The sequence below is a fragment of the Bubalus bubalis genome, chromosome 5, assembly GCF_019923935.1.
Source record: "Bubalus bubalis isolate 160015118507 breed Murrah chromosome 5, NDDB_SH_1, whole genome shotgun sequence".
Classification (NCBI taxonomy): Eukaryota; Metazoa; Chordata; class Mammalia; order Artiodactyla; family Bovidae; genus Bubalus; species Bubalus bubalis.
In genome coordinates, this window is record NC_059161.1 from 97,388,892 (window position 1) to 97,401,930 (window position 13,039).

At 49.4% G+C, this 13,039-nt stretch overlaps 1 protein-coding gene across 9 annotated transcripts in view; it reads left to right on the forward strand.

Annotated features, from left to right (window-relative positions):
• The window catches only part of TENM4 (teneurin transmembrane protein 4), a 1,425,092-nt gene that overhangs the window by 893,445 nt on the left and 518,608 nt on the right, over window positions 1-13,039 (forward strand). The window contains exon 1 of one of the 9 annotated variants that reach the window (XM_045165963.1): window positions 9,921-9,993. The exons of 7 other annotated variants lie outside the window; for them this stretch is intronic. In XM_045165963.1, coding sequence (XP_045021898.1) covers window positions 9,954-9,993 — 40 coding nt within the window. In that variant the 5' untranslated portion in view covers window positions 9,921-9,953. Of the gene's footprint in view, window positions 1-9,920; window positions 9,994-13,039 lie in introns of those variants that run through there. One more of the 9 variants, XM_044944047.2, reaches the window with a different exon arrangement.

Here is a 13,039-nt window from a genome sequence, read left to right on the forward strand (position 1 = left end):
CTATAATAGCTCAGTTGGTAAAGAATCTGCCTGCAGTGCAGGAGACCCCAGTTCTATTTCTGGGTCAGGAAGATCCACTGGAGAAGGGATAGGCTACCCGCTCCAGTATTCTTGGGCTTCTCTGGCGGCTCAGCTGGTAAAGAATCTGCCTGCAATGCGGGAGACCTGGGTTCAATCCCTGGTTTAGGAAGATCCCCTGGAGAAGGGAAAGGCAACCCACTCCAGTATTCTGGTCTGGAAAATTCCATGGACTGTATAGTCCATGGGATTGCAAAGAGTCAGACACAACTGAGCACCTTTCACTTTCACAGTAGAGAGCTGCTAGAAGATTCTGAGAAAAGGAGAAACATATCAGATTTACATTTTTGAAAAATTGCTCTTGTTGCCTTTCGGATAATGGATTGTGAAAACAACATGTGTGGAAGTAGGGAGATGGATTAGAAAGCTTTTTCTGCTGTCCACATGAGAAATGATGGTGCTAAGATCAGGGTGATGTCAGAGGAGAAAGACACAGGAGAACAAGTGGGGGATAACTTGTAGTTGGGGTTATCAGGATTTGCTGATGGATTAGAGTTGGGGCAGGGGGTGGGGTGGAGAAGGAAGACAAGGGATGAAGGGAGAAGAATTGTGGGGGATCTGGGTTTTTATTTGAGCCACTGAATAGACAGAGGTAAAGTAGACAGAGAAGGGCAGGTTTGGGGTGAATGAATGAATGATGATGTCCCTGGGGTACTCAGTCTCTTTTGGAGGCTTGTCATGGACTGACCATACATCCCTGTTCACCTGGGACAGTTCTGGTTTACACCTGCTGACCCACCTTAATTGTTCAGAATGCTTCCTTTCAACCTCAAAGGCGGCACGCTTTGGATGATAAAGTACCTGGTCACCTAAACTTAGAATTTTTGAGCGTGTTGAGAATTGTTGGAAGAGTGCTTTGCAATGTGTAAAATAGTACATGAATGTAAAGCATCAATCAACATTAGCTATGTTAATGAAGATTTGTCCCAAAACTGAATCTTCTCTGCTCATTAACTTGCATGATTATTTTAGATTATATTCTTGTGCTGTCTGATTCACCTTCTGTGCTTTGAAGCTCCAGAATGGGACTCTATTCCCATAATGTCCTCCCCCCATTCCCATCCCCACCCCCATTCCCCTGTACTCCTCTCTCCTCCTCCTCCTCCTCCTCACTCCAACCCTCCCCCAGTCTTCAGTGATTTCTAAATCACCAGACTTCATAGCCCTGTGGGGATTCTCCATTTAGGGAAACCCAATGGTTAATGCTTTCATAGATCAGAACTTTGTTAGGTATTAAACAGTGGCTCCCTGCTCTACAGCATTTCCTTGGCTAGGTTCACCTCAAGGGAGACAGTCTTAAAAAACAGTCCTCACTCATCCTGGCTTCCAGAGTGGTTTGTGAAAATGAAAATATCCACGTTGCAGCCGCCTTCCCTTCTTGAGAATGTCTAAATATACAGTGGTGCCCACAGAGGCTTTTGCATTTCACACAAATGCCAGCCTCTGTATGTTGGCTGGATGCGGCATGTCGAGATTTGGAGAAAGACAGCTGTGGATGCCTGGGTTCTGGTCCTCGCTCTATCCATTTGTGGATGCTGACAAAAATACTCCACCATTGAGGTCTTCATCTCCTTACCTGTAAAACAGAGCAGGGGGTCTCTCTGACCTTTGTAATTCCTTCCAACTCACCACTTATTTTCATAATGTCATATGAAAAAGTGATGCTTTGGAGCCAGGGAGAGTTCCATCACAGCCCTTATTTCTCGAGACAAACTTAAACTGACTTGAGCCTTCACACACAGACTGATGCAAGTCCTGAATGTTCTCTTATGGTTCCCTCCCGTTTGCCTTCCCAGCTTATCCTAGCACCAAGGACACTTCTACAACCTCCGCCACCCCACCCCGTCCTGTGATCTCACACTGCGCTTCCTGGATTAGTTTGCTGGGTCTACCATAACCGTGTACCACAAACTGGGTGACTTCAATTACAGGAAGTTATTGTCTGGAGGCTTGAAGTCAGAGAGCAAGGAGTGACCAGGGGGCTGTGAAGGAGAATCTGCTTGCCTCTCCCCCAGCTTCTGGTGGTTTGCTGGCATCCTTGGTCTTCTTTGCCTTGTAGAAGCATCTTTCCAGTCCCTGCCTTTATCTTCACATAGCATTCTTCCTGTGTGAGTGTCTGCCTCCAAATTTCTCCTTTTTATAAAAACATAAGTCATATTGGATTTGGAGCCTACCCTGCTCTGATCAGGACTTCCTGGTAGTTCAGATGGTAAAAAATTCACCTGCAGTGCACGAGACCCGGGTTCGATCCCTGGATTGGGAAGATCCCCTAAAGAACGGAATGGCAACCCACTCCAGTATTCGTGCCTGGCAAATCCCATGGACAGAGGAACCTGGCAGGCTACAATCCATGGGGTTGCAAAGAGCTGGACATGACTGGCTAACACAAGCTACTCTGATATAACCTCATCTTGACTATATCTGCAGTGAGCCTATTTCCAAATAAGGTCACGTTCTGATGCCCTGAGGGTCAGGACTTCAGCATCTGAATTTGAAGGGACCCAATTCAACCAGTAATACCATGCAGGTATTGAAAAGCTCTGTTTTGTTCAATCCACTGCTGTCGTTAGTACCATTATACCTTATGAATAGGTACTGGCCCATAGGTCTCCCAGTGTAGCAAAGTCTCATTTGCCCAGCTTTCAACCAAGCCTGTATGACCCTTGGAAGGAGAGGGGTCTTCTTGGTGCTAAATTTTGCCTCTGATGTTTCCCACTAGACTTCTGAGACCACTAGGTCCCTTAGCAGCGTTCTCCTCCTAACACTGCCAAAGTCCCACCATCCCAGAGGTGTTTAGAAGTGAACATGAAGTACTCATGGGAGTGCAATGTGTGCGTACTTAGTCGCTCAGTCGTGTCCGACTCTGAGACCCCATGGACTGCAGCACACCAGGCTCCTCTGCCTGTGGGGATTCTACAGGCAGGAATACTGGAGAGGGTTGCCATGCCTCAAAGCCAGCCAGTTCTATTTAGGGGCAAACCCCAGACCCAGGAAACAAAGTCCTGTCTCATTCTCATTCTTCCTTGGAATAACGGGGAAGAAACTTACATTTTTTCCAAATTAATGTCAGGGCCCCCTGCCCTCTGCAAGATGGCTTTCTTGCTCTATCAGCAGAAAAGAAGACATCCTGCTATGACATGTGATTGGTGAGCATTCTTTGAGCAGCTGTAATGCGTTGTACTTGGTCCTGGGTTCAAAGGTGCCCACCCCATGTTCTGCCCTCAATTTACAGTACCAGTTTCAAATGATCAATTGGTACCCAGTCTCCCAGAGAAGGGCAGAGACTTGCCCAAGGTCATGCAGCAGGTATGTGTGAGAATTAAAACTACAATCAGTGTCCCCCAGCTCCTCGTGTGTGTGATAAAAAGCCGGTGTGGCTTTCCAGCTGCATGTCAGGACATTCTGAACACATGTCTTCTGCTGCCTGACAGCGTTGCCTTTGCCCTGGCATCTGACCATGGTCGGACTGGCTGTGGCTTGCGGTTAAGTGTGAGTCCCATCATCCTTCATGTGGGAGAGAGCGTATAACGTGGTCTGACACTGGATCTAGTAAAGAAAACCATCACAAGAGCCGGAGCATGACCAGAGATTTGTTAAATTAACAGTCTCCGGGGGGCCTCCGGTTACTGCAGCACAAAGGTGCTGATTACATAGAGAAAGCGTGGCGGAAGGGCAAGGCCAGAGGCCTGGGGCTGCGTCCCATTGCCAGTACCCACCGGCTCTGTGATCCTGAGCAGGTGACGTAACCTCTCTGAGTGTCAGTGTCTTCCCTGTCATGACCCACTCGGTGCCACACTCCTGGAGAGAAGCTTAATTGGTTCCCAACTGCTACGGAAGCTGAGAACCTGAGCCTCACCCCCAGTGAACCAGCTTATCTGTTATCCATCACTGTGTAACAGACTTGGCACTTTAAAAACCAGAGACTTGGTGCTTTAAAACCGCAGCATTTATGATTGCGCCCTCGTCTGTGGGTCACAGGCAGCTCTGCTGATCTGCGTGAAACTTGACTGGGCTTGTTCATGCATCTAAGGTCAGCTTAGGATGACTCAGTTCAGTTCAGTTCAGTTTCTCAGTCGTGTCCAGCTCTTTGCGACCCCATGAACCGCAGCACACCAGGCCTCCCTGTCTATCACCAACTCCCGGAGTCCACCCAAACCCATGTCCATCGAGTCAGTGAAGCCATCCAACCCATCTCATCCTCTGTCGTCCCCTTCTCCTCCTGCCCTCAATCTTTCCCAGCATCAGGGTCTTTTCAAATGAGTCATCTAGGATGATTAGCCGTCCCTGTTTGCCTGGGACTGAAAGCATTCTTGGATATGGACCATTTCATTTAAAACTAGGAAAGTCCCAGGCAAAAAGGTGTGACTTGGTCACTCTGGGTCAGCTGGTGGAGGGGCCCAGGACTGACTGTCATCTGGGGCCATGGAGGGGTGGGGGTAAGATCACTGGGCCATATGCCTCTTGTCATCCAATAAAGTAAGCGGGCAGCTGAGCACAACGCCAGGAGAGCAGGAAGATGTGAGTTCCGAACTCATGTGTCACCAACTTGCCTCATCCTATTGGCCAAAGCAAGTTACACTGTCAGCCCAGATTTAACAGAGGGGGAAATAGTCTTCGCCTCTTGATAACTGCAGTCACAGTGCTAAGGGGCAAGAATACGAGGAGGGGAAGACCTGTGACAGTTTTGTGATCAAGCTGCCGCAAGCGCTAGGAGGCCTGCTTTCCGCAGCTGGTATTGTGTGTACCAGCCACTGGGATGCCAGGAACCGCAAGTGTGATGTGAAATAGAAGAGGCTTGGTTCCTCCTGAAGACTCCTCTGTGTGCCTTGCTTTCTGTCCATTCGCCTTAGCCCATTTGGTTCTTATTTAACGGAATACCCTCCCTTCCTCTTTGCTTGGCCAACTCTTATCTTATGGAATGCAGGTTGGTAGTTACTTCCTCCAGGAAGCCCACCTGGACCTCCCAGCCTGGTTTAGCATCTGCTCACCACCCTGGATCCCCACTATGACCTCTATGCTTCCCCATATCTCAGCACTGATCACTGGCACCAGAGCTGTGGAGACTGGGAACTCCCTGATGTCAGGGTGGTGGGATTCACGTCTGCATCCTGGCAGCTCAGTGAGGGCAGGGGAGATGCGTGCTGGAGAGGCGGCTTGAAGTCACCACTAACTGAAGATCCAGCTGGGACGGGAGCCCAGGGCTTTTTGAGCCCCTGAGTCATCGTCCTGCCCCCTCCACGTGGGCACCCATCAGCTGCAGACATCAGCATCACCCTGCTCCCATCTGCCAGGCACAAGACAGTGATCTAACTGTGGCCCCACCTCTGCACACCGCTTCCTGCTTTTCTGGGCCTTGGCACTGTCTGGGGTGAGAGTCTGCACACGAACGACAACAGTGATGTGGGTGTCAGCGTGAAAGTCAGGCCTGTGGCAGGCTCTGCCTGCCGCCACGCTGTGACTCTTTTTGCAGAGTCCTTGTGGCTGCCCAGCACTGGTGCCCCTGGCCTCCGTGCTCCTGCGGGCCCTGCGGACACAGAGGAGCCTGGTTTAGGGAGGAGAGAGTCAGACAGTCGTAAGGTCCTCTCCTTCCCCTCCTGCCAGCCCCCATTCTTCACCCATGCCACCATCCTTGCAAGGGTCCCATTCTGTCCACCTGGAGAGTTCAGCCTCTGCACTGGACTCGCTGCCTCCACACTCGCACGTAGTACACTTTCTAAAATGCAGGAGAACGTGGTGATTAAGAGCAAGACTCAAAGCCAGACCACTCAGTTTCTGCCTTTTCTGCCTGGGCAGCAGTAGGTGATTTTCTTAACCTCTCTGCATTACCTCATTTTTAAATGGGGACGTACCTGCATCTTCCTTCTCTGATGGCTCAGCAGATGAAGGATATACCTGCCATGCAGGAGACACAGGAGACAACAGGTTGGATCCCTGGGTCAGGAACGTCCTCTGGAGAAGGAAATGGCAACCCACTCCGGTATTCTTGCCTGGAGAATCCCCATGGACAGAGGAGCCTGGCGGGCCACAGTCCATCGGGTCACAAAGAGTTGGCCATGACTCAGCTTGAGCATGGATGGACACGAACCTGTGTGTCTTGAGGTTGCTTTGAGGATTAGCTGTGGAGACGTGTGTAAGGTGACGTGTATAATGTAGAACATTCCGTGGGGTGGTTAGTGCTCAGTACGCGTTAACCAGCATCGTTATCATCTCTTGCCCTGCCTTGGACTCTTCAGTGGGTCCCCAGTGGACACAAAATGAACGGAGTTTGAGCTCCTATCACAAAGATCAGACTTTTGCTTTTTACCCTTTCTGCTTCTTCCTGCCTTGAACACAGATAGACTGCTTGGGGGTGTAGCCACTATCTTGCAACTGGAGGAAAATGTTAAGGATGACAGAACTGTAAGGGAAAAGGAACCTGGGACCTTGATGACACTGTTAGACTGCTATGTCAGCCTGGAATACTTTCCCCCAAACTTCACTGCATGAAATGAATAAACCCCATGTTTGATTAATAGTGGGGTGGAGAATCTTAGCTTCTATGCCTCACATTCATGATTCTCCAAGAGCTGGTCCCTTTTCCTTCTGCAACCTCATTTCTGAAATTGTATCCCCTCCTGCATTCCTGTTCCTTGATTTTGTGTTCTAGACATACTGAACTACCTGGGATTCCTTCCGCACACCACTCTGTTTTGAACCTCTCCACCACTGAGTGTGCTTTTCGCTCTTTACTTCTAAAACTTCCTGATCCACACTCACCTAGTTTCTGCCTGGCAAACTCCTGTGCATCCTGCAAAACCCTACTCTGGTATTAACTCCTCTGTGAAGATGGAACTGACTTCTCCACGCATCCTGGGCAAATTAGTTACTGCCTGCATATAAAATTGAGTTCATTGTCTGAGTTTGCATTCCTGTCTGCCTCTTTCTAGTAATTCCAATCTCTCCATGCCTCAGTTTCCTCTTGAATAAAATAATAGGGTTTTGTGAAGGTTAAATGAGATGATAAGCATCAGTCATTCAGAACAGCCAATAGTAAATGCTTAGTAAGTGCTAGCACCCATCCCCTTCGTCATTCTTATGCTACCAGGCTTCTCATTCCCTCTTGCTCATAAACTCTCAAGGGCAGGGGCTTTTTGATTCCTCTCTGGAGACCCTCCCCCTAGCATCATGCCTGGCAACACACAGCAGACATCAGGAAGGGTGGCTGAATTTGCTGATGAAAGTCTGTTAGCAAGCAGAGCACACTCTAGCTGCTCAGGCCTGATCTGGAATCTTTCAGTGAGATCACAGGTGGAGCTTGTCTTGACCTGCATCACCTCACAGGAGAGAATCAAGGTATAAGTCCTCCACGGAGTGTAACGGGCCATCCAAACGCAGCAGCACCACTGATGCTGGAGATGCATGGCTGCCGTGTGCATGGAGCATGACCCAGGGGAACCTGCTCCGGGGCTCCAGGCCCCTCTGGGTCAGGTCAGACCCCGAAAGACTCCCTGCTCAGAGTGAAGAAGGCATGTCCGATTCTCCTGTGTTGTCAAAGAAAAAAATTAAGGCAAACCTGGGTACCTCCAATGTTTCCTGGCTACATAGCTTAGATAAGTGATTTCAGGTCTTTGAGCCTCAGTTTCCACATCTCTTACAATGGGTTTATGGCAGAGGATTGTTGTGAGGATCAGATGTAACATCAAACATGAAGCACCTCGGACGGCGCCTGGCAGACAATAGATCCTCAGCTAGTTCCCTTCCCCTTGTCCCTTTGAGACTTTTCCTCCCCACCATCTGTACACTTGGGCCCAAGGACTTCCATCCTCCCAGTGACAGGGCTTCATTCAGCATGTGGTAAACCGGCTGGTTCTTGAGACTAAATCTGCTCCTCTTACCCAGGATGGGTCTGGGAGCCCCAGATGGAGGGACACGTCTGCAGAGGCAACTTGCTTTCCCTGGAGCACAGCTCTCGCCACAGAGATGGCCGCACAGGGCTGAAGAGCAGTCTAGTCTTGTGTGGACACGGTCTGCGGGATCCTCACGTGGCCCCATGCTGCGTAGCTCAGCACACTGAGCAGCCGATCAGGACTGCTGGCCCAAGGAGGTCCTACCAGGCTCCAGCCCTGTTACCTTGGGTCCAGGAAAGGGACCTTCCAGGGCCTCCTAACCGGAGCCTAGGACCCAAACAACCAGACCACAGGGGTGTCTGAGCTGCCAGGGTGGATGGAGAAGAAGGACACAGAAGGTGACTGTGGGCTACCATTTTATCTCTCTCAGATTTGGTTTCCTTGTCTGCAGAAGGAGGTTAATGAAGATTCAATACAGTAAAGGTTGAGGTTGAGGGGAGTCAGAAAATAATACCTACATTCCCGGTTTAAGTTAAAAATTAACTGAGACATAGCAGAGTCAGATAATAACATAGCTGATCATCACTAGTTAAATGCTAACACTGAGTCAGCACTTAGTGTTTGTTGGTCTGTGTTGTGAGCACGTCGTGATATAGCTAAGTTAGTCCTCTCAACAGTTCCGTGAGGTAGGTACTATCATCATCCCCTTTTTATGGATGAAGATGCCAATGGAATTTTAGTTAATTTACCTGAAACCACACAACTAATTGATGGGAAAGTAGGACTGGGTCCTGGTAACCTGGCTTCAGAGGCCATGATCTTGAGGACTGCACTGCACCGAGGATGGGAAGCAGAACAGCTGCAGATCTGTAGACAGAGAGGTGTGCTAAGCCCTGCATTCTAGAATCAGAGACAGCCCTCTGCATTCCCTGCAGGAGAAGAGAGGTTGGCTTTCTAGGGGCCATTTTGGGGGCATGGGGCTGCCAGGGAATGCAGATCCAGTTCTGTCTGCCAAACCCACCCATCCAACAGCCATCCCTCCTCTCAGAGCCTGTGTTAGTTTCCTGGGTCTGCTGCAACAAATTGCCACAAACTTGGAGACAGAACAACAGAAGTGTATTCTCTCACAGTTCTAGAGGCTGAAGTTCTGAAAGCAGGTGTCAGCGGGGTCGGTCAGTCCTTCCTGAAAGCTCTGAGGGAGAACCCCGGCCTCTCTCATAGCTTCCTGTGTCCCTTGGTTTATACGTGCATCATTCCAGTCTCTGCCTCCATCGTCACCTGCTGTTCTCCTCTGCGTCTCTGGGTCCTTTTCCATCTTTGCTAAGGACATTCTCTCATTGGATGCAGCGTCTTCCCTGATCCCACATGAGCTCATTAGATCTTTACCTTAATTATATCTGCAAAGATTGCAGTTCCAAACAAGATCATATTCTGAGGTTCCCAGCAGACATGAATTTTGAGGGGAAGCTGTTCAACCACAACAGAGAGGATTAAGTGAGGGAGCCGGAGAAGCCAAGAGTGTTCCTCTAAAGGAAGTTTCTCCATAAGGAAACACAATGCAGGAGATTTCTCTCGTCTTAGTAAATATTAGCTTGGCTGCTTTAATGGAGATCAAAACAACATTGTCCAAAGCATAACAGATGCTTGTTTCTCTTGCATGTAAAATCTCAGCTGGGGACATAGACAAGTTCTGCTTCACGCAGTTCTGCGGGGACTGAGGCGTCTCTGTCTTGTGATTCTACTGTGCACCAGGATGTGACCTCAATTCCAAAGGCAGAGATGGCTCACTGGAGAGGCCCATGCTTTAGCTGGCAGGAAGTGAAGTAAGGAGTGGAGGGCAGCCAGTTTCCTCCTAAGGACACAGCCAAGAAGTTGCATGTAGCGCCTCTGCTCACACCTATTGGCCAGGGGTTAGCCAGTCATGCCTCGCTGCAAGGGGATCTGGGAAATCTAGTCTTTGGCTGTGAGGTCATGTGACCAGTGAAAACTCAGGAGATTCTATTCCTATTATATAGGAAGCTGGATTACTAAGGGATGCTAGCATAAAGGATGGGAAGCCCCTGGCACTGGGAAGCTAGTTCAACAAATTGTAAGTTTGATCTTCTGCCATGACATTGCTAATAACTACTCATTGGCCTTGCCGCCAATAAACCTCTGCATTGTCCATTGACTATGTCACCTGTCATCACAGTAACCCGAACTCAGACCGATCGTGAGTCCATAATCCTAAGACAGTCCACTCCTTTTCATGCACCTTAGCCCGCCTCACAAAGTCCACTGCTCTCCGGGCCCGTCTCCCTCTCCAGCTGGTCCCTGGACCCCAGATCACAGATCCCTAGAGCAGGGAGGCTCTCCAAGTTCCCTGTGTCAGTGACTACCAGCAATCTCCCGTGTCCTAGACTCTGAACCCTGGGCGCTGCAGGCCCTGCCCATGCTGAGCGGATGGATGCCTTCCTGCATGCTGGAGGAGTTTGGAGAATTTTCTGGCATTAGAGGGTGAAAGTCAAAACAGTCATTCCAAGAACATCTGTTCCTGAATGGCAAGCATAGCCTCTGCACACCAGGACACATGCCTACGCAGTTCAGCAAGCTGGATGGCAAAGGGAAGGGAATGTTCTGGGAGTGAGGACTGGTTGACCCCACCGTGATGGAGGCTGGCCTTCCTGGAAGGGTGCTGTGCTGGGAAATAGGGAGTAGTAAGTGTCAGAGGCAAGTGAGGGCCCAAGGGAGTGACCGCATGGAAAGAGGCAGTGAGTGCGTGAAGGGAAAAGTGGATGAAAGGGTGAGCAAACGAGTGAGTTAATGAGGAGCAAATGAAGAAACAAAGAAGTTAGTAAATGAATGAATGAGTAGATGAGTAAATAAGTGAAGAAATTAATGAGCAGATGAACCAATGAATGAATGAATGTGTCTAATTTTGAGTGAATGAATAAGTGCACGCTGGAGGAAATAAATATAGTGAATGAGTGAATCATTATGAATGAGTAATTAAGGAAGATGATATGTGATGGAATAAGTGATTGGGTCTATGCTTGAGTGAGCCAGCAGTTGGATTACTCTTCTTTTTCTGGGCAGCAAGACTGGAATTGTGGGGCAAGACAGAAGTCTAGTCTAGCTGGAGGCCCAAGGTCAGGGCTAGCATGGCAGAGCCAAGGTTCCAACCCTGGCTGCCTTGTACCAAGGGGTATCTGTAGCCCCACTATGCTTTAGCTGGTGTGACTGTATTAATACTTTGGAAGGGAAAATAATCCTCTCTTTCTTAAAGAACCTTAGCAAAATTCAAGCGCAGCTAGAAAAACTTAAGCTTCTAGAAGAATTTTTTATTTGTGAAAATATGTTAAAGGTAGATTTTCTTTGGATCATGAATGCATGCACATTTCCCAGCAAGTTCACAGAATGTATTGAGAAGAGATGAGACAGGACATCAGAGGATATGGTATAAACTGCCTGGGCGCTGGGAGCAGAGTCCCCAGGTCCCACGTGAGCTGAGAACAGCCTCGGGAAGCAGAAGGAAGCTGCAGAGCATGGTCTTGTTGGGTTTGCTGGTAGGACAGGTAGAGAGACACTTTCTGCCTTTTCTCCGAGCTTAGGTGAGTTAGAATGTGCTGGTCAGGAAGTTTTGATGGCAGTCCATTTCAGCCAGGCCCTCTCCAGCACTTTCTGGGTCAACACTGCTGTGGATAGGATGATGAAAGTACTGTCCCAGGACTCATGGAGTTCAGAGCAGCAGGGCCACCAGACAAACCCACCAGTGCGAGATGGTGGAATCATTGTGGAAAGGAGAGGCTGTGTGACTCCAGTAGAAGGAGGTCAGAGAAGGTGTCACAGGATAGGGGGCTTGAGGACTAGACCTTGGAAGGGGGTGAGAAGACTGAGAGGGTCCAGGCAGACATGCAGCCTGAACTGAATCGTGAGTTGGGAGCATAGTGAATGTTGGTGACATCCTCAGCTCTGAAAACTGCCTGGCTCAGCACCAGGAAAGGGGCCTGCTGAGGTCACAAGGCAGGTCCTCAGGGAGGTGCTTCGTGAGCATTTGTGGGATGCATGAATGAAGTATGAAAGGAGACACTAAGCAGGGAGGAGGAAGGACGAGAGAGAGGTTCACTCCGAGTTGTAGAGCAGATCCTTGGAGGGCAGCCCAGGACTTCAGAGACCTGTACAGGGAGCAGATCCAGGGCAAGGCGTTAGTCCCTGGGTGCCCTGTGGTTGAGCCCAGGTGAGCACCTGGCACACAGCTGATATTTAGTATATTTGTTTTGAATAAATGAATGAAGGGCTATTCCCTGTGAGTAGGTTCTTGTATTTGTATCAGGATAAGACAGATCAGCAGAGAAGGCAATGGCACCTCACTCCAGTACTCTTGCCTGGAAAATCCCATGGACTGACGAGCCTGGTGGGCTGCAGTCCATGGGGTCGCTAAGAGTCGGACACGACTGAGCGACTTCACTTTCACTTTTCACTTTCATGCATTGGAGAAGGAAGTGGCAACCCACTCCAGTGTTCTTGCCTGGAGGATCCCAGGGACAGGGGGAGCCTGGTGGGCTGCCATCCTATGGGGTCGCACAGAGTCGGACACGACTGAAGCGATTTAGCAGCAGCAGCAAGACAGATCAGATGATATCACATGTACATTGACCGCGTTACTCCTCAGCTTCTTTCTTTTCTTTTTTTTGGTAACCTCAGTCTCAGTGGGGTTTATAAACTGGAACAGCCTTTAAGAATGACCTCTAAGCTTCTGCTTTTGTGGGTGAGAAAACTGAGGCCCAGGGAAGGAAAGTGGCTCAGCCTTCTTCATTTTCCACTTCTGATGCGATCTAGAATTACCAAAGTTCTAGAGGCCCGGATTCTGTTTCCTGTGATGCCGAGAACCAGGAGGCCTCCCCGTCTCCTCTCTCTTCTCTCTGACCTCAGTCTTCCTCATCGACATGAGAGATCTCTAAGGCCCCTTCAGTTCCTCCCCACCACTCATCTCATTCACCCCACAAATACTGAGCCTCCCCACAATTCAGGTTCTGTGCTATACCCTGTGCTAGACCAGAGGGAAGTAACCAGACCAGAGGGAAGAATCCCTAAACCCACACCAGGCCTCTACCCACATCACGTCATCTCAGCTCCTGTCATATATTTTTTTTATG